Source organism: Sparus aurata, chromosome 16 (assembly GCF_900880675.1).
Source record: "Sparus aurata chromosome 16, fSpaAur1.1, whole genome shotgun sequence".
Lineage (NCBI taxonomy): Eukaryota > Metazoa > Chordata > Actinopteri > Spariformes > Sparidae > Sparus > Sparus aurata.
In genome coordinates, this window is record NC_044202.1 from 8,337,896 (window position 1) to 8,363,641 (window position 25,746).

Here is a 25,746-nt window from a genome sequence, read left to right on the forward strand (position 1 = left end):
AGGAGCACTAGCTGCATGGCTAGCTGGCCTAAGAAGCTCACTTGTTTGTTTGCGGTTCGGAGCACAGGTGGCCTATTTTCACATACTGCACCTTTTAAGCTGAGTGCAAAATGAAACTAGAAATCACAGAAATGCCTAAGGCACAGGCCACAGCCCATAACATAACTCCGTGTATCTGTATTTTGGAGCGCAGGCGTGTATTTTTAGTTCATGTATCTGTGCACATCTTCCCGGCAGGACCCTGGTATTCAAGTGCAGCAGCTACAGACACGCTCGCTGGTGGGGTCAGAGCGTCGAGAGCTTCGTGAGGAGCCACGGGAAGGCTTTCCTCCGAGACCACCGCTTCAGATCGTTCGCGCAGGAACAGGAAAACATCCCCGCCAAATGGTAACTTCTTTCCCTCTCTCTGGTAACTATGGAAATGTGCGAGAGGAGTGAGCGGTCAACTCTCTCTTTGCCATCTTGTTGCATTCTCTCCCCCTCAGCTGGCAGATTCCTTGATATTGAATCATCTGTGTGATAACGTCATTACAAGTTGTCTTTGGACCGAGCGCGCAGCCTGCGGGGAGGGAAACGTGCTGTAGTCGTGTGAGCTAATGGAAAACAAGAGTGTTTAAAGAGCAGTTATGTCATGATGTTTTGGGTGTAGATTATAAGGTTGGGTAAGTTGTACACTGTACAGACACTTTGTGTGTTTATGGTTCTTTTTTTTTTTAATTTTTGTCCTTATTTTGACCTTATTGTGATTTCGCGGCAGTTATGACTCAGACTTTGTCAGAACAGACAGCTAGAAAAAGTCAGAAGTAGTTACCCACAGAAAAAAAAGTGAAACACTGCACATGCTTGTTGACCTTCATGTATGTGTGTATGTGTCAACACGAGTACATGTGACATTAATGTCAGTTTGCTCAATGTCTCAGACTGACCTTCATTTGTCTCTTCAGGTATGTGAATGGTAAGACCTACATGGAGGATGTGGCCAACGCTTTGGAGGAGGCTAAAGAGGAAATCTTCATCACTGACTGGTGGTGAGTTGAAGTGTGAAAACTGGGCGATGTCAAAGTGTGAAAACCCAGAAATTATAACCCTACGTTTATATAAGTGAACTCAACCAGGGGGCATCATCACAAAGCAGGTGGTAAACTGACTATGTGGCATTTTTAAATATCCATCCATCCATTTTCTTCTGCCGATCCAGAGTTTTATATTGATCCCCTGAACTGAAGTTAAAGTTAGCTATGCAGCAAAGGTTGCAACAATGATCTACCATGCTCAAAAGTGACCTACGTTAAAGGTGCCCTGTGGAGTTTATCTAGAATTCATGTTTACATTCAGTATGACTCACCAAAGTCCATTCTGTATAGGCCTAACGATCTTGACAAGTGCGTAACCTTCCTTATAACTTCTGCAAAGCTGATATTTTTCTCAGGAGTTTGCATTGTTCACATGTTTACTTCCTAGCGCTCATCTTCTTGTTGCATTTCTGTGTAGCTCCAACCTTTACCGCCACCTGTTGGTCAGTTGAATAGTCATAAACATTTGGTGGGTTGTTCATTTTATTCAGTCACATTTAATTTGATATAATTTGATTCATGCGTACAGTCAACACTCGTGTGAGCCAGCTGGCTAATTTTTAACTTGTCACCTTTGGTGAGATGCTTTGAAACCTACAAGGTTCAATTTTACACATGCCATAAAAATAGTAAGAGTTACAAAACATCGTCAAAACATTTATCAGGACAGCGTTGTGTGAATGCATTTGGGTCCTTGTCGGCATGCACGAGACAAAACAAGAACGGGGCTCCATGGCACTACTAGAGGCAAAGAACACCACTTAAAGATCGCTGGCTAACCTATTACTATTGCTTCCTGATGCAGTTCCAGTAGGCTTTGTAAGTGCAAAGAATAAAGGGGCCTATTTTGGATAAGAAGTAAATTATTTTGGTTGAGAGTATGGTAAAGTGACTGTGTCCCAGTGACTCAGTGACTTAACACTTAAAACCTCAAATGCCCCAAAACAGGAACTGTGAGGTTTTCATCGGGATGGAGTAATCAGCAGCAGTATTTATTTGTAGGTGCTGCTCTAAAAATAGAATCCCTCACCAGCTGAACATAATATAGAAAAGCTGTAATGGCCTTGTTTTTTTTTTTTCCAGCAGTTCGGTAAACACAGTCTCCTGCCAAAGAATGAGCTGACAAGTTGACACTCCGATAGCTTGTTAGTGTAGTGCATGCTGGTACACATTGCATTATGTACAACCTGTGAGCCCTGGCTCTCTGGCAGGCTGTACAGTAGTACTGGCTCTAATTACAGCCTCATCCGCACACCCAGAATAGAAATACAGTGTCAGAGAATCTCCATAAAGCGTCTGGCTACCGCCCCCTTTGTCTCTCTGTGTCTCTCCTTAGTTTACTGTCCTAATGTCAAAGATTTATTGTCCCCTGAGTGTAGAGTTACCTGTAAATGGTGTTGCAGTGTGCTTTGTAAGGAGTTTTCTAAAGGGAAATAAACACAGTGTTTGCCTCTGGACCGAATTAGAATATTCTTGACAGTGTCATTTCAAATGTAATAATTTATGTTGCCTGACTGCCAAATGAACGACTGGCGGAAATCCCCCGAGTTCCAAGGCAGTAATCACCGGGCTTATATTCTTAACCAATGAGGTGTCGGCCCTGCGTAACGTGAGCCAATGGCACCGTAGACATGCGAGCTCGGGATGCCAGCGTGTGTGACTCATGAGACTGTATCGTTATGTCATGTCTGTCACACACACGCTTCAAAGAGACTATGTATCTTAAGTAATGTGATGCGTTCGTTTGTTTCCGGAATTTCCTCTTCTTATCTCTTCCCTCCTCCCCGTTTCTCCCTCTTTTCTTCCCACCAGGCTGAGTCCGGAGATTTTCCTGAAGAGGCCCGTGGTGGAGGGCAACAGGTGGAGGCTCGACTGCACCCTCAAACGTAAAGCAGTAAGTAGGCAGGGGATTGTGGGAGAGAGGTGACCAGCAGGCCGAGTATTGAACGCTGTCCGCTCTGTACTCGTAGAAGAAAACGCACCCAGTAAACGGAGACAGACATTGAACTGTTTACTTTCCTCTCAGTGAAACACAACTCCTACTATTTTACATTTATTTTTCAGTTTATAACAAAAGTGGTTTAAGTTAAGAACTCAACCAATATCTGAAAATGTGATGATGTGATCATTCAGTTTCTTGTCTCTCTACAGCAACAAGGAGTGAGGATCTTTGTGATGTTGTACAAGGAGGTGGAGCTCGCCCTGGGCATCAACTCGGGCTACAGCAAGAGGACCCTCATGCACCTGCACCCCAACATCAAGGTAACAAAGGATTATGGGTAGTGAGAGAGGATGCAGAATCCTGTGTCAGTGCGTCGTGTATGTGAATCCGTGTGTTTCGTTTTAAAGTGCGTTCGATGTTTCAGGTGATGCGTCATCCCGACCACGTCTCCTCATCCGTCTACCTGTGGGCGCATCACGAGAAGATCGTCGTCATCGACCAGTCGGTGGCCTTCGTGGGCGGGATCGACCTGGCGTACGGGCGCTGGGACGACCGAGAGCACCGGCTGACAGACGTCGGCAGTGTGACGCGCTCTGTGGCCCTCGAGCAGGTGAGACGCACGAGCGCACCCTAACACGCTCAACTAATTAAAATGTCATTTCCACAGTTTGGAGTTTATTGCGGATAAATGAGTTTTTACAAACGGCTTGAGTATGAGGAGGGGGAGGAGAGGAGAGGAAATGGATTTTCATTTAAACTCACACAGTGGATGCCTGCGGGGATTGTGTATGAAAAACAGGATACAAAGAGCAAACACATTCTCAGTGACAGCTCTTGATTAGACCTCTTCATTTTAATGGCACAAGCACACACCCTCCTATACACAACTACACTTTCACATGCTACATTATTGACCGTCAGAGTCAATATTTCTGTGTTCTCAATAATAACTAAGATTATTCCTCGTCAGCAAGACCTTGAGGATGAGAAATGTAAACAACTTGTGGACAGATTTCAGTCCAAGTCCTGCGGGTAGGCTTCGTTTCACGATCACATGACCTTTCCTCCAAATATGCTCACCAGTTTCCCATGATAATAAACAATTATTGCTCATAGTTCTGGGGGGTTTTGTTTTGTTTTGTTTTTTTGTTGAGCACCAAACTTTTAACACAAGATATTTCATTTTCCTAGATTGCAAAGAGATTTTTCTGAGCAACTTCACGCTCCCAAGAGGATAAACTATGTTGTTGTCATGATGTTAGAGGATATTGGTAGGCTTAGTTAGGATTGTTGATGAGCTTGCATGATCCAAAACTGAAACTGGTTTTCACATTAATACACAAAGACACACAAAGAGAAAACAAACCAAACCTTAAAGGGTAAGTTCCCCAAAACAATGTCAATTCAGTCATTATAGGCTCACCCCCATGCCGATGGAAATTCGGAGGTTCACAGCAAAACAGCGCTGCAGCAGTCTCTTAATCAACTGAGGGCGATGGAAGCTAAATGAAATGGTATGTCTGCTGTGATCCAAATCTCCGGAAGCCCCGAGATCCCAAATTGATTTGAAAAGACAATATTTACATCCTGGACACGTAGTTCAGATCGCGCACCCACTTCAGATGAGGTTCTTTATTGCTTTGCGGCTACAGTGAAGATTTTTGGCTTTAAAAAGGCTGTAAACATTGTCTTTTCAAATCAATTTGGGATCTCGGGGCTGCCGGAGATTTGGAGCTACTCCAGTTGGGCAGGAGATCAGTTTGCTGTGAAGCTCCAGAAATCTTTAGTGGACTAGGAAATGCAGCTCTCCATCGGCATGTGGGTGAGTAGATTTGGACTGAAGTTTCATTTTTGGATGAGCGTATCCTATTAGTTGTGTTTGAACCTTTCCTTGTTAACCATGTTGATCTTGCCATTTCTGTTATCATTAAGAATGTTAGATTAAACATTTACAGCCTCTGTAATTATCGTAAAGTTGAGTGAACACCTCCGTAAAACAGATTCAATTACAACAGATCCACCAGTTTACCACCTTCATGAAGCTCTGATTTATTGTAAGGTGCTGTGTTAGACTGCATTAGTTGTAGCTAAGTATAGCTTGTAAGAGCCTGTTTCTTCATGTTCCCAGGCTGGCACCACCAACACCAACACTCCGTCCAGTAAGGGCGTGTCCTCTGTTGATGGCGTCTCCGCTAGCAACGGACGAGGGACGCCGCCCGGCGAACTGGTGGAACTGCCGAAGCTGAAGGGGATCGGGCGCAACAGGAGGGCTCGCTTCAGCCTGTACAGACACCTGCAAAAACACACTCTGCAGCACGCAGACAGTGTGAGCAGTGTGGACAGCACAGGTGCGTTCAAATGAAAAGAAACAGGGAGAATGTTGCAGATAAACTGGGGTCAATTTGCCATATTTTCATTCCGTGTGTGTGTGTGTGTGTGTGTGTGTGTGTGTAGGGAGTGGTTCAGTGCAGAGCCTGAAGACGGGTGTTGGAGAGCTGCAGGGCAACACACGGTTCTGGCATGGAAAGGATTACTGCAACTTTGTCTACAAGGACTGGATACAGCTGGAGAAGCCTTTTGATGGTCCGGAGCACACACACACACACACACACACACACACACACACACACACACACACAAACACACTCACACACATTTTTCCTGGTACATCAGTTTGATGGAAACCAATAGTCATCTGGAAAACTTACACAGACTGGAACCGAATACCAATAAACACGTTTGATCCACTTTTTCTTTCTTCTTCTTTCTGTACTAACCTCTCCGTCCTCCCATCTTCTCTTCCTTTGTCTATCTTCACCGGGTGCAGACTTCATCGACAGGTACCAAACTCCCAGAATGCCTTGGCACGACATCGCCTCAGTGGTTCACGGCAGAGCTGCCCGTGATGTAGCCAGACACTTCATTCAGCGCTGGAACTTCACTAAGGCACTGTACACACACACACATACTTTGTACATTAACAAACACACACGGGGGATTAAGAGCAGGATTCAAACTTAAAGCTGAACTTGTTTAACCAGGATCTCATAAACTGCTTGTTGAAAGAAATATAACCACTTTTTCAGACTAATTGTCTATTACTTTGATCAACAAAAAAAAACTGGACAATGAACACTGACCTGGCAAATATGAGACAAATATCTGGCTGGAAAAAACACCTTAATCCTCACACTCTGGCTTTCCATGGCATCAGCCTTTCCCCTCTCCTTCTGTTTTTACTCGTTTCCATTCCTCCTCTGACTCTATGTTTACTCTCTCTCTCTCTCTCTCTTGCTCTCACTCTCTCTCTGCCTGAACTCTCCAACCATCTCTCCTACAGATCATGAAGCCAAAGTATCGCTCGCTGTCTTATCCATTCCTGCTGCCCAAGTCTCACACCAGTGCCAACGATCTCAGATACCAGGTCCCCGACTGTGTCGACGCCAAAGTGCAGGTAAGAAATCCAAACACACAAGTACCTCTTAACTACTCTCATAAAACGGAACATATCGTGGGAAAATGTTGTTTTCTTTCCTTCTTAATTACACAAAATGAGAACCAACCGAAGAACCGCTTGGTTGAAGATTACAGAGGAGGACAGTATAAACTCCCACTTTCCCTGCACTTTTTTCCCACATCCTGGTCCGCAAGCACTGCTGGGAAAAGATAAAAGAGAAAGAGCGTTACAGACAGAAGAAAAAAAAAAACTCTCCATGGACCGAAAAAAAGTTATGTAACTACAAAGGTTTGCACTTTGCCATTGACACGGAGGGTTTTTTAGCCGAGAGGAACCAACCTTTGAGCTGAATGCTCGAAAATAAGAATAACATCACGTCTCCATCTTAAGACAAAGTGTTCTGGACTTTTTTTCTTTTGTTGTTTCTGTGTTGTGTCTTTTATTCAACTGACGGCTTTGAAAACTGTGTACAACATAAGTACCACTATTATTATTATTATTATTATTATTATTATTATTATTATTATTATTATTATTATTATTATTTCTTTATTTGAGCAGGGACAGTGCACAATAAAACATTAACCCTGTATAAACAAGGAGAGATGCATTGCATCGGGTTCTGGCAGGTTGCTGTTTTCCACCTGTAGTTCCTGGGCAGGAAGATGGAACATACAACAAATTAGAAACAATTACTAAATTCACAGCTGTGCAAAATTTCAATTAGAAATTTATGAATACACACATTCCCCCATCATTAAATCAGTTTAAAACAATTTACCTCCCTCCTGCCAACTTTTTAAAAATAATTCCCCCCATCAAATACACACACACACACACACACACACACACACACACACACACACACACACACACACACTAATTATACGAAACCAGTTCTGAAATATGTGATAAACCTTTTGCTTTATTTATCCATCTTTTTAAAATTACTCTTCCTTTTTATTTGCGGTGAAGTTTTCATGGAATTATTTTATTTTCACCATTAATTATTCATTACTGTCAGTAATATTAAACAAACGTTCTCTCAGTGACAGTTTACAAGAGGAGAAAACTCATTAAGAATATTTTTGTTTATCCTGGCGTTCAGTGTCGCCTCATTACGATCACTGACGCAACATGCAGCCGTTGCAGTTTCAGAGCTGTTACTTGGCTGGAACTGTCGACTCATTTTGTGCACAGAGGTGCTTCAGCGCACGGTAGGAAGCTTGGATCGCGTTAACAAAAAAAAAAATGAGACATTAGAAACAACAAGGAGCACACTAGGCGTCTGACATGTTGCTTCTCCGCTCTGTGCTTGATTGCCTCTCCGTGATCAGAGGCTGATTAGCGGAGAATCCAACAGGTTCTCGCTCCTCAGTACGACGCACTGCAAAAAGTCAACAACAGTAGGCTCACCGGCCACCACAGTGCCACTGAACAAACATGGCATCTGTTTCATTTTCACGAGATAATGAGATACAAAACATATCAGAAGACAAAAATCTGGCTATTCCATCTGCGGGTCTGCGGGGACCGAGTGAAAGCAGAATGCAAACCATTCCTCGTGATACCATAAATACAGGAGTAGAGTACAACACAGAAATCTAGTATATCAAACTAGCAGAGAAACCAATATGTTAGGAGAAGACACGATAAACATGATATAAACATGACGATTCAATACAAAAGAATGCATACAATTATGTATTATGAAGTGAGTACATACAGCGTAAGCTGTATGTACTCACCCTCTGGACTATTGTAGACACAGTCACAGTCAGCTAGGGGTGCTGAGGGATCCGTCCATATAATGATCAAAGTCAATGGTATGCCATATTCATGTTATCTTATAATTCTTAACAACCATTTACATCTAAATGAAAATGTTTTGCTCCTCATACATACATACTGTAGGTCATGGCAGCCACATCAACTACAGTCAACGACAGCCAGGGGATGAAGAGGGAGAGCAAAATCCCAGACTCCCTTAGAAAACCGCTCAATTTTGTGCACTGTTGAGAAGCCTTATTAACTTTGTGAAGTGCTGTCTATGACATATTCTTAATTAGTTAGGCCTGCTTGTTGATTCGGCCAATGTTATACATTAAGTTCTTTATTTCTTTGCATTAAAAAAAAAAACATCAAATCTGTTTTTTCCCAGTGATGTACCTGTGTATTTCCATATGGATCAGGGGAGGTGGGTTACTTGAGATGTGTGTTGCGACACGTGTCAATGCCAGGTCTTCATTGCTGAATGCAGTGCAGTGAGGATACAGACACATAACTCACACCGTAACTGCGTGAAAAACCAGATCATTGAAGAGTAACGTTAGACTTCATGATCAGAGGTTTTTCATTTTGCCCGGTCAGATTTTGTATACTGATATTTTTCTTATCTGACGTTTGTTCTAGTCTTGTACAGTGGAATGATGGTTGCTATCGTCTGCTGTTGTCGTCTTCATCCCTTCTATGTTTAGCTGCCTACGTAGTTTCACTGCGTTGGAGAACAGTAACCACGCACGTTCATTATGCAGCTGTTTTAAGTGTCAGCCATCGGATAATGCTGCGCGTGTGTGTGTGTTTGTGTGTGTACAAGGTGTTGCGGTCGGCAGCAGATTGGTCGGCGGGCATAAAGTACCACGAGGAGTCCATCCATAATGCCTACATCCAGGTCATCATCAAGAGCAAACACTACATCTACATTGAGGTACGCCGGCGTGTGAAAAATAAAAGACAAATACTCTGATGTGAAGTTATTATTCTGAGAGCTAAAGTTTGATGATGACGACTAGTGAAACCGATCATTTTCTATCTTCTGTTTTCTGGTCAATGTCTTTAACGTCTCTCTCCTATCAGAACCAGTTCTTCATCAGCTGTGCCGACAACAAGATGGTCTACAACAAGATCGGAGACGCCATCATCGAGAGGATCCTCAGAGCGCACAGGTAAGAACCTCTGTGCTGCTTGTGATCACAGAAGGGACGATCGACAGTCTCTCCTCTGCTTTCCGACGCTTTGACACTCCTGGTTCATTGTCTGTCCTTGTGTGATTGGCATGTGCTCGCTCACAGGGAGGGCAAGAAGTACCGCGTGTATGTGGTCACCCCTCTGCTTCCTGGCTTCGAGGGAGACATCACCACAGGGGGAGGGAACGCTCTCCAGGCCGTCATGCACTTCAACTACAGGTGAAACAACAACTATTGTCTGCTATTGAAAGAGGAATAGTGAATGGAAACAAGAAAAGCAGATGTGAAATTATCATTGGTGATACATAGTATTTTATTTCTCTTAAGGTGATTTAAGTCTAGGGTGCACTTTTGGAGTATCCATGTACTTTTTGATGTATTTTACTCTCCCGCTTCCCCAGAACCATGATCAGAGGGGAACACTCCATCATCTCACAGCTGAAAAAGGAGAGTAAGTACAAAAAATAACCACAACAATACAACATTTTCATTCCTAAGATTAAGGTTGGAGTTTGAAAGGTGTTAGTATTTCATCCTCTAACTCAGTATGACATCGATTCGTCTCCTCCCCCAGTGGACGACCACTGGATGAACTACATCTCCTTCGCTGGTCTGCGGACGCACGCTGAGCTGGAGGGCCGCCTGGTAACGGAGCTCATCTACGTCCACAGCAAGATGCTCATCGCTGACGACAACACAGTCATCATCGGTTAGTCTCTCATCTGCTTCCGTCACCTTCTGTCCCTTGTTTTTTTTTTTTTTCTCACGTTGTCTTCACCAAGAACTATATGAGGCAAACGGCCTCTCTGCTGCGACACCGTTGAAATGTGACAAATTTAAAAAAAAACAAAAAACACTGGCTCTATTTTTTCTCTCTGTCACCATGTGTGCAGCTAAAAAATGTGCACACAAATACTGTTTCACTGTGTGGCGACTGCTGCAACGTAGCTCTGCTGCGCCCTCTGCTGGCTGACAAGACGCAGCTCAGTCTGATGCTTCAGTAAGCAAATGAGGAACAAATCAGGAAAATTATAATTGTTCCTCAATCATCTTTTATTTTTTATTTTTTAAGACCTAATTGTAACTTTTCTGTCTACATATGTGTTCATATCATATTTGTATTCTGCCATTACTATAGATGTATGACGTGTTTACAGAGCTGAGAGTGACTGGATGCGGGGTTTCATTTTTGTTTTGTTTGTTTCAGGTTCTGCCAACATCAACGACAGGAGCATGCTGGGCAAACGTGACAGCGAGGTGGCGGTGATTATCGAGGACTCAGAAAAGGTCGCGTCTGTGATGGACGGACAGGAGTACGAGGCTGGAGCCTACGCACTTCAGCTTCGCCTCGAGTGCTTCAGGTGTGTGTGTGTTTGTTTGTGTTTGTGTGTGAATGAGTCAGAAAGAGGGAGACACACACGTTTAAGAAGCATGCTGGAATCTAGTTGAAATGTGTGCAGCTGTTAGAGGTAATCTGATATCTTTAAAGACTTGTCTGCCATCCATGTGCCCGCTGCATTTAAAATACCCCCATGTAGTCTTAAAGGGGGTTAAACATTAACACTTGGCTTCATCTGATAAACATTTCCTGTACAATAAAGCGGAAAAGGTTTCATTTCTTCTTTCTTTCTCATTCCTTGTTTCGCTTCTTCTCTCCCTCTCTCCGGAACAGGACCATCCTCGGAGGCCACACCGACACCAGCATCGACCTGTCCGACCCCATCAGCGACCGCTTCTACAAGGAGGTGTGGATGACCACAGCGGGACGCAACGCCACCATTTATGAGAAGGTGAGGGGGTGGGCGGGAGATCAAGTCATCAGGCTGAGGACTGAAACTCAGACACAATTCACAGATGTCCTCGTTTTAAAAAATGTATGTAACAGGTCAGTCATTTGAGAGAGCAAGAGTCTGGCAAAGTGGTGATCTGTTTTTTTTTTTTGTCATTCATTCCGTTCAGTCATGCTAGTATTCGCCGGAGTTGCTCATGCTGATGACACAACAACATGTGGGAGAATGGAAAATTACAGTCGACTTTGGGAGTCTCCGGGTCTTAGTCGCTGTTCAGGCAAAAAACTTCCCTGAGTGTGGCGCAAGAGGAGAAGCTGTGGGACAAATCTGTGCTCATGTTTGATTCTCTCTCATAAGAATGTTTCCGTTGTGTGTTGATAAGGTTTCCACTGTCCTTCACACTTGGCGTACTTGTGTAAGCAGACTGTGTCTGTCGGTGCAGATAACGATGATCCTTGAAGAGATTCCAGACTCCCTAAATAATAATGAGCTGGTGGATGACCGTGAGTTACAGACATACTGTCTGGTGTCCTCCTTTCGGATGACGTGACGATATAAGAATCTGTGTGACGTACTAAGTGAAGACGGTTGAGGCTCTTCGAGTAGTCATCAGATTGAAGATTGATAAGAAGCACAAGGGTTTTTTCCACGTCTAAGCCACGTTTCTGACTAAATCACATGGATTTATCCTCTGTACCGTGGCTATTTTGGTGGATCAGACTCTGGTGAAACTTTCTATTTTTGGACTTTCAGCAATTTAAATTTCACATTGTCAGCCTCAGCTGCACTCAACAGATGAAGCTCAAAGTTTGAGCTGAATCTAAGACCAACAAAGTCACTGGGAACCTTGAATATTTGTCCAAAATATCATCATATCAGACTTGATAAAATAGTTCCCAAGTCCCATATTGTGCTATTGTGGGTGACTGCTAGATAATAATTACATGCTTTAAAATTAAAAACACTCATTTTTCCGCCTTTCTTTCCATTGCTGCAGCATCTCTATTCACCCTCTGTCTGAACCCTCCATTTTGTCTTGAAGGCCCCCTTCCCAAAAAGCCCAGACTGCTCTGATTGGTCAGTTGCAGCAGGCCTGAGCCGGCACTGTCTACATGTTTATGGTTCTGATTCAGATTTTCACAGTATTTATGCAGGATCTAGATCATCTTTATTACTCTAAAACGTTCTACAAAACGGGACCTTTCATTATCAAACTCGATGGCCCGGCCAAATGACATTCAACAAGGCTCCGAAACTTTTATTTTTGTTGTGAAATTAACCAGTTCCTATGTGTGTTTTTGGCTGCAGGTGTTTCGATGTCTTCCTTCGTCCCTGGTGAGGAACATGGCCGAGCTTGAGCAGTACCAGTCCAAACCAGGTCTGGCCCAGACCGATCTGGCCCGCGCTCAGGAGGAGCTGCGCAAAATCCGAGGCTTCCTGGTCCAGTTCCCTCTGGACTTCCTGTCTGAGCAGAACCTCATGCCCTCAGTCGGAACGAAGGAGGCCATGGTCCCGACTGAGATCTGGACATAAAGGACGTGCCACTGAATTGAACTGTTTCGTCATGATCCTGAGCGAAGTATCCGGATCGTGGTTGTCCTAAGACGTGTCATATTGGATTTTTGCAAGAGATCGCCTTCGATCTGGAGATGAGATGAGTCTCCTCTGGATTGATACGACTGCTGGGCATTGACAAATCTCTGAAATATAACTCTCTGGTGTAAGCACTAAGTTTTGGGATGTATGAAGAACGAATAAGACTGACTGCAATTGAGGACAACTTCTGACTGCTTTGTGACTGCATTCAAGCTGTGGAGATTTAAACAAAAACAAAAACTAAACAAACAAGGCACATGAACTTTTGGGTTTTGGGAATCAAACTCTAGGCACTTAGACGTTTGGACTGTTTGGAAAAGCTCACAAGACAGCGAAGGATCTCTAAGGGACCAGCGTGTGGCGGTGGAAGAAAGTTTTCGACGACGCTAAGGAATATCCGGCTCCCGGTTAACATTACCACAGAACGCAGGGAGATGCCGATGCATGCCATTTACTCGTGAGTTTGTGACGTGACGCTCGTGAGGTGCATTAGTGCTTACGTATGCCGTTTGTGAGCTCGCGGAAGAAGAGCTGTCGAGCCTGCGTATGAGCTGCTTTAAAAAAAAAAAAGAAAAAACGAGTTGTATCAGATGCCTTTTTCTGAGATGTTATCTGTCAAATGAATCAAAAGCATTTGCCCGTTTCTGCACACAGAGACACTTTCACTGATTCAGCCGCGGTGCATGATTTGTTAACTGTGCTTCAGTCTCGTTAACATGATTGCTTTAATGCATGTGCCAATCACATCTCTGGAAAAACCCCCTCAGAGAGGAATATCATATGTCCTGTCAGAACAGACGTGAGGTTCCGAACTTTACTGCTGAAATCAAAGCGTTGAGCTGACGCGGGTTACAAAAGCTGACCCAACTCGACTGTATCGCGCTGAGTTCAGAAGGATGAGTAGAAAAATGAGGGTGCATGATCAGAGGCGACGGTGAGGGTGGATGAGACAATCGGCCCCACAAACTCCAAGGTGTCATTTCCGCTCTGCCCAACAGATGGTGCTAGCTTCTTGTGTACGGCCCTGGAAGCTCACTGCAGGTGATCTTTCGCCACTTTGCCATCTATGCTATTAATGAGGAATTTGGCGGTTTTAACCAATGCTTATGCTGTCATTCATCACAACTGTAAAAAAGAGCTACAGCACAAGGTGAAGTTCTTCAGAAGTGGACAAAGAACAGATTATCAGATTACCTCTAACAGAGGTTTATGGGATCAAGTGTGGATTAGGTATGAAACGCTTGGTGCCATCATAAAATAACAGACTTTAAACAAGTTCCTTGGAATTGCAGTGTATGGGTGTAACATGTAAGATGACACTGTGAATACCTGCTGATTCAAGAGTGACTAATGCGAGGACACGTTCACACGCACCAGGTCCATCTGGTCTCTCTCTATTACTTACATTCAGGCAAATTTAGCGGCCCCTAAAGTGGGATTAGGGCCTCAAATGTGACTTCTTATCGATGGCAGTGGGAGAGTACTTTCCACTATTTTTCCCACTCTTAACAACCGTCCTCTCCTCCACCATCGTGAGGATAAGAAGACCACCCTGTGCCCCTCCTCTCCACTGTGTCTCCTTTATCGCTCACCTCGCTTCTAGCGGCCCAAAAATCCGACTTTTGAAACGATGCGAACAAAGAAGTCAAATCTGCCATTTTTCAGCTGACTTCTGTCCGTTTTTTCCTCCTCTCCACGCCACCGCATGAACACGCAGCAGCAATCACCGGGCGATCACCGGACACGAGAAGATAGGACCACCTCTTCTTGGAGATCTCTGTCCTGATTGGGTGAAGTGGGCAGGGATACCATAACTTAAATTCAAATGTATTTTTAGAAAGAAAATATCACTTACAGCAGCTTTAAAAAACAATATTTTCCATAGAGCCAGAGACGAAGCCTGAATATGAAGATGAAGTTCATGTTTCCAACTCTCTTGGCAGTTCCAGTTATTTTCTTTATGGAGCTTTCAACTCAGACTAAACATGAAAATCGCCTCTCAGTGCAACACGTCGAGCAGAAATGAAGCTTTTGCAAGCATTCTTATGGTACCTATTGTTGTCATTGCTATGTGTGAATGTATGGACTCCTGTTTCCTGATTTTGCTTTCGTTTTCTTAACACGCGTCATTCTCGTCTGAACACCGACCCCGGGGATATGTGACTACTCCTTTGGAATCCAGCTAATTAGTTCTCACTTAGCTCGGTTTGTCAGAGATCCTCGGTAGTACTCGTGAAAGGGAAGAATCCTGTTTGGCGTCTAGAGGTCGTACCCCGGACATGTCACTCACTGATGTTTATGTAACCCTGGCAGACAGCTGCATTGTGGGACGTGATTATGAAAGATTGATTTCTTCAGAATGGGACCAGGGCACGGACGATTTGAAAACCGAAGTGATGATGTTTGGGGAACTTTATGCTCTTTGTTTCTGCAAAGATTCAAACCATTTTTTTCTTTGAACTTGTATTGATTTTGACATATTGTCTGTATTGTTTACCCCTTTTGCTGTATTTTACGGTGCATTATTTATGGACTATGAATCATTTAACACTGAGGAAACGTTAATGTTTTGAACACGTGGCATGGTTGTATGAATGGTCGTGGATTTGTAACTGAACCTCTGTTGCTTTAACCATCATGCAGCAGTCCTCTCTACCAACAATCTGTACCCCTTCGGCCTCAGTTTGGCTGCTCCTGCTTCCACTCTTGTTCATGTACAATATCCTCTTTATACAGTTGAGAGTATTTCTAATTTCTTTCTGTTCATTTAACAAAAAAATGTAACTCATAATTTAAATGTCAATAACAAATAAAATTATCTTGGGATATAAATGTTTTGTTCGTATCCCATGAATGTATATGTCAGAAGTGAAGTACGTTTGTGTCTCAACAGTGTGTGATTTGGAGATATCCACATGGAGGTATCGCATGTGTTAATGCATGCTTTTATTTATTTTTTTATTTTTAGCATTTGACGGGTTGTATCCACACATCTCTCCCTGAGAGCTGAACACTGGCCGAACAATGGCATCTCTGTCGAGCGTAGCACCTTGGAAACAAGGTTACAAAGTGCTTCGCGGAAAAAAAAGTAACTGCAGATAAAAAACAATGAAAACAACGAAAGAATTGAAAAACAGAATGGGATAAACCGAGGTATAGTTACAACCAGATCTTATTTAAGGGATGCATGTGCAATGCCGTTCTATAACAGGGGATATTTAGAGAAAATTGAAGACTCATCTCTGGTTGTCAGGAAGAAACGACACTGGGTGAAACTCCTAATATAGGCCTCAAAACGAAGACCTGCATCGAAGATGACACCAAGATTTCTTTTGGTCTGCGTAGAGGTGTATGTCCGAACACTATGGGCGACTTGGGCACATTAAGTAGCTCCTAAACTAGGATTAAGGATGCAGAGAACCCTCGAAAGCTTCTTTAAAAATTAGTTATAATATTTCACATTAGTGTCTCCACTGTACTGCATCACTTCTGCTCGTCCTCCAGCTTTTTCTTGTGCACAATATGGACCCGGTCTTGTGGCGACGACACAGTCTGTGAAACAATGTAAATGCGTGAATGTATAGTACGTGTTTTTCTTGTTTTGTTATTCTTTTTAACCTCCACATGTGAAATGAAGGAAGCGCTTCTTTGGAATCTCAACTAATTCATTTTGCAAAGCTCATGGTCTTTCTCAAGAAAGGGAAGAAACAACATTTTATTTGAGTAGATGCCAGATCTGTCAGCCACCAGCAATTATTTGATGTGGGATCGGTTCCGCAGGAATGAAAGAGAAACAGAAAGTGTTAGAGTTTACATGATCCATAACCTGTTCCCAGAGTAACCCCTGTTTCATCGAGCAAAGGTGACTCAAAGAAAGCCATGCGTAACCAAACGTTTTGACTAGCCATTTATATCAGTCTTATTGTTATCAATCTAAACTGCATTCATTTATACCAAACATTTCATAATTACACTGTTGTTTTACCAAAAGGGGGACAAGGACATGTTACCTCCAGCTGCCACCTTTGTTTCGTCAGAGAAACGGCTTCAAATTAAGGCACATCGCGATATAAAATCTTTTTTTACTCTTTATTAATTCAAGTTATACATTTTTTGCAGTCACCACACGGGGGGGCATTATAGAAGTTTGGGTATTATCATGTTTTATTCTAAAGTAAACAAATGTTCAGCTGTGAGACTCGAGTGTTATCAAAGACGAAATCTCAAATGTCCAAAAGTTCATAAGCAGTTCAAATGAATAGGGAAAGACTGCACCGGAGCAGTGTACGTGACAGTACGAACATGGAGATTTTGTTTTTGTATTAGTCACAAACAAGAACGAGGCTGTTACTTATTTTAAATCACCAGCTCTTGCGAAACATGAGACGGGCGAAACCGCAAAACGGGCATGTTATCCAACTGGAATGAGATCCGTTTTAACCCTACCCTTCAGCAGCATGACCCATGTTGGCAACGATATAAATGTGATGCAATGGAAAAACGCCAGGAACCTGACAAGGCGCCCATCAATCAGAGTCTCGGGGAAGAAAAAACCCTTTTGTAAATACGCAAAGGTGCAAAACGGAGGCTTACACAAGTGACACTAGTGATGCCACAAATTAATTCTGAGGAAAAATGCTCCCACTTTCCTTTCTCCAATACAATTGAGTATTGGTGTGGTTCAATTACATCTGTCAATAGGAATTACATCTGGGGACTCTCTTTCAATGAGCAGCAACAGTCACACCATTCAACCAGGTCAGACGCCGAATAACAACCCACCCTGGTCCTATTTGATTGCTCTTCTGGTGAACATGAATTCACATGTGCCAAATCTGGTCTTTCACAGCAGTTCTTCCATCCAAGGTGTGCCAGCATCTCTATAGGTCATTTTAAGTGGCTCTTAGAGATGCGCGTTTTTGGCCATTTCCTTGCCTGAGGCAGGTGGCTTGCCAATCCAAAGCACTGTTACTAAGACCGAGACTCAACAATCGATTTTCAGTGTCTGGCTCACAAACAGCGACGAGTCCTGCAGAGCGCGCCGCTGACTGCATTCTCTTTTTTATCCGGTTTCGACAGCTTAATGGAAGTGTGATGCTTAAATTGCTAGGGAACCAATTTAGACACATTTGAATGTAGTTGAAAGAAACAGGGGCATCTGACAATATAATGCAAAACATACAATATTGCTGCAACACCTGATGAATAAACATGTCCCAAATGATCGTTAGTTTTGACTTTGTCATTGACGAGTCGCTTCAACTTAAATTTTGTAATGTCAGAGCTGTGGCGATAGTCCCAGTAAATCTTTTTTTAGGTTTTCTGCTAAAATTCGTACATATTGCACCTTTAAAGGCGCACAATGCAGTTTGGGGGAATAAACTGTGATCAGAAGGGTCGTTAGGGGGAGGTGCTGACCCCCTAGGCCTCCACCAATGTCACAAATGCCAGATTGGTCTCATCGTCTCTCCTAGGCTCCACACCGTTACAGGTTCTGGGTTCATCTTGGTGTTTTCTTATGCATTGCACGGCATGTTCCACCTCAGTGAACTAAAAAGGCAAACTCTCTTCGTTCTCATGACTGCAGTGGCGGTTCTAGACCAGTTTTAATAGGGGGGCCAGGTTGGAGCCGGCTTTTTTGTTAGGGGGCACATACAACCCGGAAAAAAAGAGAAATCCCTCATTCAGACAAAGCAGTGTTTACAATTTCAGCAATTTTGATTGGGTAGTAAACTGCTGAGACACTTTATTTCTGCCTTTCCCTTCAAAACAAAGTCATTGCATGAAATCTGTCATTGTATTATTGATGCAGACTCCCTGTTGGGGGGCCACAGGGGGGTCCAGACTCGGAGTTACGGGGGCAATGGCCCCTGTTGGCCCCCCCTAGAACCGCCCCTGCATGACTGAATAACCTGAAAGGACGAACTGAACTTAAAGGACAACACAGTTTCGTACCGTTTCACTTTGTTTAAATGTGGCGGACCCTGCCACCTTCCCGGCTCCATGACAGCGTTCTGTTTCTGATTTTCCCCTTAGACCAGCTCGTTCACTCACTCATGGAAAAGATCAATATTTATTAGTTCGTATTCTTACCTCATGAATACTGTAAATATCGGGAATCTGAGTTTGAGCTTCTTCTCCAAACCTACACAGCGCCCCTTAAACAGCCAATGAAATGCTTTGTAAACCTTTAATCACGCAATTAACATTAATTACGCCTAATTTTAACTTTACCACATCAATGATGGTTAATAAATTTAATTTGCCCTTATTAATTCATGTTTTTTTGAAAAAAATGTTTGAACATTTTTTGTTTTTTTCTGCAATAATTACAAATTAAAACATGTATATCAACACAGATTTCCTGAGAATTCATTATGTAACGAGCTATGTATACCGCAGGTGTGTTGGGAAACTGCCAAAAAAAAAGAAAAGAGGCTTCGGGAGTCCCTGCCGCCTCACCAAACCCCGCCCAGTAACAGGCGTGGTTTGCTGAGGCGGTCGCCAAACGCGCTCCCCCCCTCCCTCCATCTGTATATCCACTGGCTGTCACAGCAGCGGCTCCAAACCCAACAGTAGCATCAGCGGCCCCACACCGCACGGCGCTCTTCACCTTCCTCTGCACCGTCTACATCCCGGCAGACATGGACCTGGAGGTGCTGATGTCCGCGGCGCGCTCGCTCCCCGTCCTCCACGCGTCTGCGCTCTAGCTGTGCGCTCCGCGGGCCCCGAGGCGGCACGTCCCCGCTGCACAACCGCGACAAGGAGACTGTTGTTATTTCGTCCCCCATCGGCTGAGACGCCACCGTGTAAGGTCGAGGCTAGAGACTTGAGCAGCAGCAAAGAGAGAGAGAGAGAGAGAGAGAGAGAGAGAGAGGACCGCACGGTCGTGACAGCAGAGGGCCGTTTTTTCAGGATATCGTGGCGACCGAGGGCGGCTTTCTGCGTCCTCCATCATGGCGAGTGACTCCCCGGCTCGGAGTCTGGACGAAATCGACCTGTCCGCTTTGAGGGTGAGATGATGGGGGGGGGGAGGACATTTTTTTGAGAAAACATTTTCATCTGTGAGAAACTGGTGTGTGTGTGTGTGTGCGCGCGGCTGTGTGTGTGTGTGTGCGTTTCTCTCTCCTTGCACCTGACAGCGCTCCCCCTGAATAGCAGCCGGCAGGAGGGCAGAGGAGGCTGCGAGAGGCGGATGCGTGGGGGCCGAGGCCTCCACAACTTGTCTAATCTATAGATTAAATTATATTTAGATGTTGTTGAACATGACAGCCGAAGCCTCATCCTCACCCAAGTCAGTAGCAGGGGATGGGAGGCAGAGAGGCTGATGTGGTGTGTGTGTGTGTGTGTGATGCTGAGTTGAGGTTGTAGCTGGAATTCTGCTGACCTGGATAGAATAATATGGGGGGGGGGGGGAAGAGAGTTGGTTTGTGTATCTTTTTTTTTTTTTGGTCCCACTGGGGACCAGCCTATTATAGGCCCATCAGCCTTGATATCAGACAGCGATGGAATTTAACCTATTTCTCCTAAACACTGCTGATGCTCTGGGCGCGAGACAAGAAGCTGCTCCTCGATTCTGAAGCCCCGAATCTGTGATTTCATCCCCCTTCCTGTTTTTTAAAAAAACATTTTTATTTGGAGCCATCTGCACCTTGAGAAAGTGCCAAACCTTAACCTGCGGTCTCTCCGCTCTCTCGCGTCCGAGCTGAAGGTTTTCCCCCATGCTGCAACATCCACTTTTTCTTTTGTTCAGTCCGGGCTTGTGCTGCAAACCACACACACACACACACACAGACACACACACGAACACGCACACGGACACAGACAGACAAATGCACAAACAGCCCCCCCCCCGTGCTTGTGTTGATGCGTGGATAACCGTGTGTTTATCGCATCGCCGGGCATGGTGTGCGTTTCTCTCTCCGTGATGTGTGGGTGTCTTGCTGGGGATGACGCACACACACACACACACACACACACACACACACACACACACACACACACACACACTGTAAAGGGATGCTGGAGACCTCTTTGCTGCTGCACGCACAATGCAGTTGTTGTCTGGATGCCCGTATCTACCTGCATGTCCATTTTTATCACCTTCATTCTGCCTGCCTCTTTCCCCCTCATGTCTCATCGCTTGCCTACGTGTGTCACCGCTGCTCATCAATCTGCCCCCATCGCTCTTCCTCTTTTCATCCCATCAATTGTATCGCCTGTTTTTTTCCCTTTCTTCTACTTCTTCTTCTTCCTCTTCTTCTTGTTTGTCTGACTGACTGACTGAATGCACGTCCCTGTCTTTCCTGCCAGCTGCTCTGTCCCTTAGTATTATCTCTCCCTGCCTACCACCTCCTCCTCTTCCTCCTCTTCCTCCTCCTCTGGGCGAAGAGCGACGTCGAGGCGAAGGGATTGTCGACAGCGAACGTTACTTTTGAGTCATGCAGGGGAGATTCTGGAGGTGGAGTGGAAGGAGAGGGGGGGGGAGATGAGGAGGGGAGGTGTCCTCGCATTTGGGAGTCAGGCCATGCGTGTCCTGTTCTTTCTCGGAGGCGCGATGTCAAGCTCACGTCTCTCGCCGTGACCCGGGAGGCGGCCGCAAAGGACACGGGGCGCACACACAAATGCTCGCGTTTGTCTTTGCGATGCCACGAACTCGCAGGTAGTCCCATCAGCGGTGGTGATTTGATAATTCTTGTACGTGCTGACGGCTAATTAGCAGAAATAAAAAAAGATACAAAAAGTTTCCTCGGCGAGAGCACACAGTTTGTTGGAGCATGATTTGTCACAAGAACGAGACTCCGCAAAGTCTCCCCGTACCCGCGGGTGGGCATAGAGAGGATTTCAAAAACCCAAGTTGGGGCTCTCCGTGTCTTACCCCGAGAGATTCTTAAAACTCAAGGACATTTTCCAACATTCGGGTGGCAAGTAAGAAATGAAAACGACAATGCAACCGCATTTTTACGTCAAGTGATTTTAAAAAAACAACCCAGAAGAACTTGCCCTCCAGCCAAATCTTTGCATACATTTGTGGCATAAAGTAATATTTGGCACTTTTCTTTCATTAGTTCATGATTTCCTTTTAAAACTTTGTGGAGAGAAGTAATGTGCCTTCTCCTCTCCTGGGCGTCTCCAGCAAACACCATACAGTGCCAAAATAACAGGTTTTCGGTGATTAAAAGAGGAGGAAATCATAAATCAGGATAAACGTAGGACACTCCTGCGTTTTTATTACCCTCCTGCCGTAGGGTAATAAAAAGCAGGAGTGTCCTGAGAAGATGGTGAGGGTTGGCAAGAAATGTCTGCGGGTCGACTGATTTAGACTTGCGTCGTGCCGAAACCAGAATTGTGGTTTTTCATTTCGAAATTTTGGACAGAGATTCCAAAACGATAAACATCAGAATAGGTGCAATTGCAGGCTGTAACAGGAGCTCGTGGCGTGCGAGAATGTTTCGCGTCATGGTAGCACAAGATTGTCCACGTCTGCCAGAGTTGCGAGGAAAAGGCAAAGGGTAGACCCCTCAAACGTGTCTGGACGGGAATCCAATCTGCTACGTCTTCAGCCCACACTCTTTGTCTCTCCATCTCTTCATCCGCGCTGCTCCGCTTCCCTCATCATCCCTCACATTGTTGCGCCTTTCATCTTGTTTTTTTTTTTATTTGACACACACACACACACACACACACACACACACACACACACACAATCTGAGATGAGTGTACAGTCAACTACTGGACTGGCTAGACAGGAAGTAGGTCAGCTGGCTCTGGTGAGGTGGGGGGGGAGGAGGGAGTGGGGGGGGGGGGGGGGGGGGGTGATTATGATACTGGCATGGGTTCTGTTGGTGATGGGGGATTGTTTTTTGCGTGTGTGTGTGTGTGGCAGCGGCTGGGGAGGGGGGTGGTCAGGGGAGTAGTGCTCGCTCTTGCACTCGGCTACACTGACCATCACACACACACACACGCACAGTCACACACACACTGGTACAAAGAGACAGACAGATCTGGTTGGGAAGTAGAGTGGAGAGAGAAGTGGCTTTTCATGTTTGCTGTCTCTGCACTTTTCCCTTCATCCTCTCCTTCGCTCCCCCTTTTTTCTCAATGCCGCGTCGGCCCTCTGCGACATTTGCCGGTGTCGCGCATCGACCCCCCCCCCAGGCAGCACCTGTGTGGATGCCGCATGTTTTCACCCGAGCGTTGGGGGGAGACAGGTCGGTCGGTAGACCTCGCCGTTGTTTTCCCATCCAGCCGTGACTCACAGTGATAACGAAAAGACCAGAGGAGGTTGAGAAGCTGTGGTTTCTCATCCAGACAGTGGTTATTTTTTCTTTTTTTTTTTTTTATGTAAAGTGATACACGCACGTGAGCTCACACGCAGGTCAGAGGCGTCACAAGCACGGGTTCATCCAGTCAGCTGACGAGAGCAACAGATGGTGAGCCAGCAGGAAGTGTAGCCTCGGCACCACAGACGCACACACACACACACACACACACACACACATATGCACACGCGCTGCCAATAGACAAACGCGCTGTGCGGGGACTCAGGTGCGAGGCCCGAGATGAAAGAGAGAAGCAGGTGAGGATGAAGGGAGAGTGACGGAGGGAGAGTGGGAAAAAAAGAGAGAGAGACAGGACGTGTGAAGACGAACGGGGCTCAGAGAGACTTTGGGGGGGGGGGGGAGAAAGTGACGGAGGCTGTGCTCGGGCTGTAAGGTGGAGATGTGACCAGTGACTAAAGTAGTCCGAAGCAAAAGACCTCTCTCCAGATCTCCCCCCTCGCTCCCTCCCTCTCCATCCCCGTTGCCCAGTAAGGCCACATTCCTCGGCCCCTCACCACGGACGCCATAGTAACGGGGCCACAGCAGTGCCCAAGGCTTACACAGAGCTTATTCATGAATAGTCTATATACTGTATGGCAGTCTGTCGCTGAGAAATTCCCCTCTCCCTCCCACCCTCCTTTCCACTCTGCCTGCCTGCTTCTAGTTGACCTATTTTCTCCCCCCCAAGTCACTGATGGAGTCTTTTAATTCTCTGTTGCACTCATACCAGCGCTGAGATGTGTAAGTTTGGCTCTTTGTGCATCAGAAATATGAGGCTCGTCATCTGTAAATTAGTTATTTTTCACTGATGTTTTTCACACAAGTGTCCTTGATTCAGGCGACAGGATACCAAGTCCAGGAAAGTCTCTTTTTTTTTTGTCCGCTGAGGACAGGTTTTCCCGTCAAAATCATCCCGCGCACGGGAAGTGATGTCGTAAATGTTTCCAGCAAAACACCGCTGTTTTTGTAGTCGGCATAAGCGGAGCGTCTGAGCAGGCGAAGAATATGAAATACAAGGGGGGGAAAAAAAAAAAAAGACATCACAGTGTCAGCCACACTCTTTGATTTCCAAAATGATTTCTTGGAAGCGTGCGGCGACGTAAACAGCACAGCAATCAGCGGAGATGATGCCAAAGACATGCGGAGTGAACAGAGGCTGTGATCTTTGGGATTTTTTTCCCCTTTGAATTATAATGAAATGCATTTCAGCGGCTTTTAAGGCTGCACTAAAACAGGATTTTGGAGAGGAGCACACTCTCCGGCGTCGTCCTTTTCCTGTCCTCTCCTTTTCTAAAACGCAAAAAAGTGCACACTTGGAAAACAAGCCCATAGTAGGAGCCGAGTCCCCCCCCCCGGTTGTGCCTGACTCACGGAGGCGAAGGGCAGAGAGGCAGGAAAAGATGGATTGGGATGACAGAGGGAGAGAGCGGCAGGCAAAAATTGAGAAGAAAAGATGAACGATGAGGGGGACGGAGGGGTGACAGGAGAAGGTGTGAGATGACAAGCTGGCAGAGACGGATGGGGAGGCGAGGGACGCCGACGGGTTCATCAGCATCGCGGAAACAAAGTCTGCGCCACGGTATCTGCTTCGGCGGGGCGCTGTAAATCTGTGATTAAGAGTCGGCTCCTGTTAATGTACTGTACATGTCTGGGTGAGACGTTCTGGGAATTAGGCGAGCACAGCGTCTCCTTGTAAAAAGCGAGCGGTGGTGAGCCGTGTTGTTAAGTGTAAGTGGTTTTATAAGAGGCAGACCCGGCCCCAGCGTGACTCCCATCATCCTCTTAGGGTCCTCTAATTCAATACACCTCACTCCTCCTGTAATTCACTTTCTATAGACACTAACTGCACTCACCTGGCTGCTAAAGTCTAACGCAAAGGAAGATATACGTCAGATTCACAGCAGGCCTTCAGATCTGGAGAAGAACTAGTCAGGTTGAGTTTTAAAAGAATGATTATTAGTTTTCCGAGTACATTTATCCCCATTTTGCTCTGAAACTTTATGCATTTCAATGCGTAAAAAAGACAAATCATGTGGCCTGGTGCTATTGTCTTAAATATGCGCAGAAGCAGTTCTTAAAGGATAACTTTGCCCAAAAAATGTAAACTCGCCCCCAAGCAGATGGAATGACGGGTGACATTTTGATGTCAGCAAATCATTTTTGGAGCTTCCCTACAAAAAACCCCCCAACCCCAAACATAAAATGGCCGTTTGTCCGTCGTAATCCAAGTCCCGAAATGCTTTGAATTTGGAACCTGTTAGCTTTTGCATTCTTGTTTTTTTTTAAGCCGTCACCAGTATTCGGTCCTCTTTTGGCTGAACTCTGAGGGAAATATCTCGCCTTTTAGCTCGTCGCTAACTTCGTCTGTTTGCAGTTCGGTGCTGGGATAAAAGGGTCTGGGCCTGTTTAGTCGTCACAGGTATATTTTAGGTTGCTAGGGTTGATGAGTCATTTCTTATCCCTCCGGCGAGAGATGTGTTTTGTTGCTTTTTAGCCGCAGGATTGCGCAACGGACGGGTAGAATGTTCTTTTCATTGCTTTACGTGCACACAAAGAAACCAAAGCAGTTTGTTCTTTTGTTTGTTACGAGTGCAGTTTTG

The 25,746-nt window shown here is 45.1% G+C and overlaps 2 protein-coding genes across 19 annotated transcripts in view; both read left to right on the top strand.

The window, feature by feature from the left end:
- pld1a (phospholipase D1a) overlaps window positions 1-15,689 on the top strand; it is a 34,844-nt gene extending 19,155 nt beyond the window's left edge. The window contains exons 10-26 of the mRNA XM_030443267.1: window positions 238-387; window positions 945-1,028; window positions 2,886-2,967; window positions 3,225-3,335; window positions 3,440-3,625; window positions 5,144-5,363; window positions 5,470-5,598; window positions 5,843-5,961; window positions 6,356-6,469; window positions 9,069-9,179; window positions 9,329-9,417; window positions 9,544-9,657; window positions 9,840-9,889; window positions 10,013-10,147; window positions 10,646-10,799; window positions 11,111-11,228; window positions 12,537-15,689. Of these exons, the coding sequence (XP_030299127.1) occupies window positions 238-387; window positions 945-1,028; window positions 2,886-2,967; window positions 3,225-3,335; window positions 3,440-3,625; window positions 5,144-5,363; window positions 5,470-5,598; window positions 5,843-5,961; window positions 6,356-6,469; window positions 9,069-9,179; window positions 9,329-9,417; window positions 9,544-9,657; window positions 9,840-9,889; window positions 10,013-10,147; window positions 10,646-10,799; window positions 11,111-11,228; window positions 12,537-12,761 (2,191 nt within the window). The 3' untranslated portion in view covers window positions 12,762-15,689. The remainder of the gene's footprint in view (window positions 1-237; window positions 388-944; window positions 1,029-2,885; window positions 2,968-3,224; window positions 3,336-3,439; window positions 3,626-5,143; window positions 5,364-5,469; window positions 5,599-5,842; window positions 5,962-6,355; window positions 6,470-9,068; window positions 9,180-9,328; window positions 9,418-9,543; window positions 9,658-9,839; window positions 9,890-10,012; window positions 10,148-10,645; window positions 10,800-11,110; window positions 11,229-12,536) is intronic.
- Window positions 15,690-19,348: 3,659 nt separating this feature from the next.
- tnika (TRAF2 and NCK interacting kinase a) overlaps window positions 19,349-25,746 on the top strand; it is a 63,549-nt gene continuing 57,151 nt past the window's right edge. For 8 of the 18 annotated variants that reach the window (XM_030443255.1, XM_030443261.1, XM_030443257.1 and 5 more), the window contains exon 1: window positions 19,351-19,837. In XM_030443255.1, coding sequence (XP_030299115.1) covers window positions 19,781-19,837 — 57 coding nt within the window. In that variant the 5' untranslated portion in view covers window positions 19,351-19,780. Of the gene's footprint in view, window positions 19,838-25,746 lie in introns of all 18 variants that reach the window. The other 10 variants (XM_030443246.1, XM_030443248.1, XM_030443250.1 and 7 more) reach the window with 3 other exon arrangements.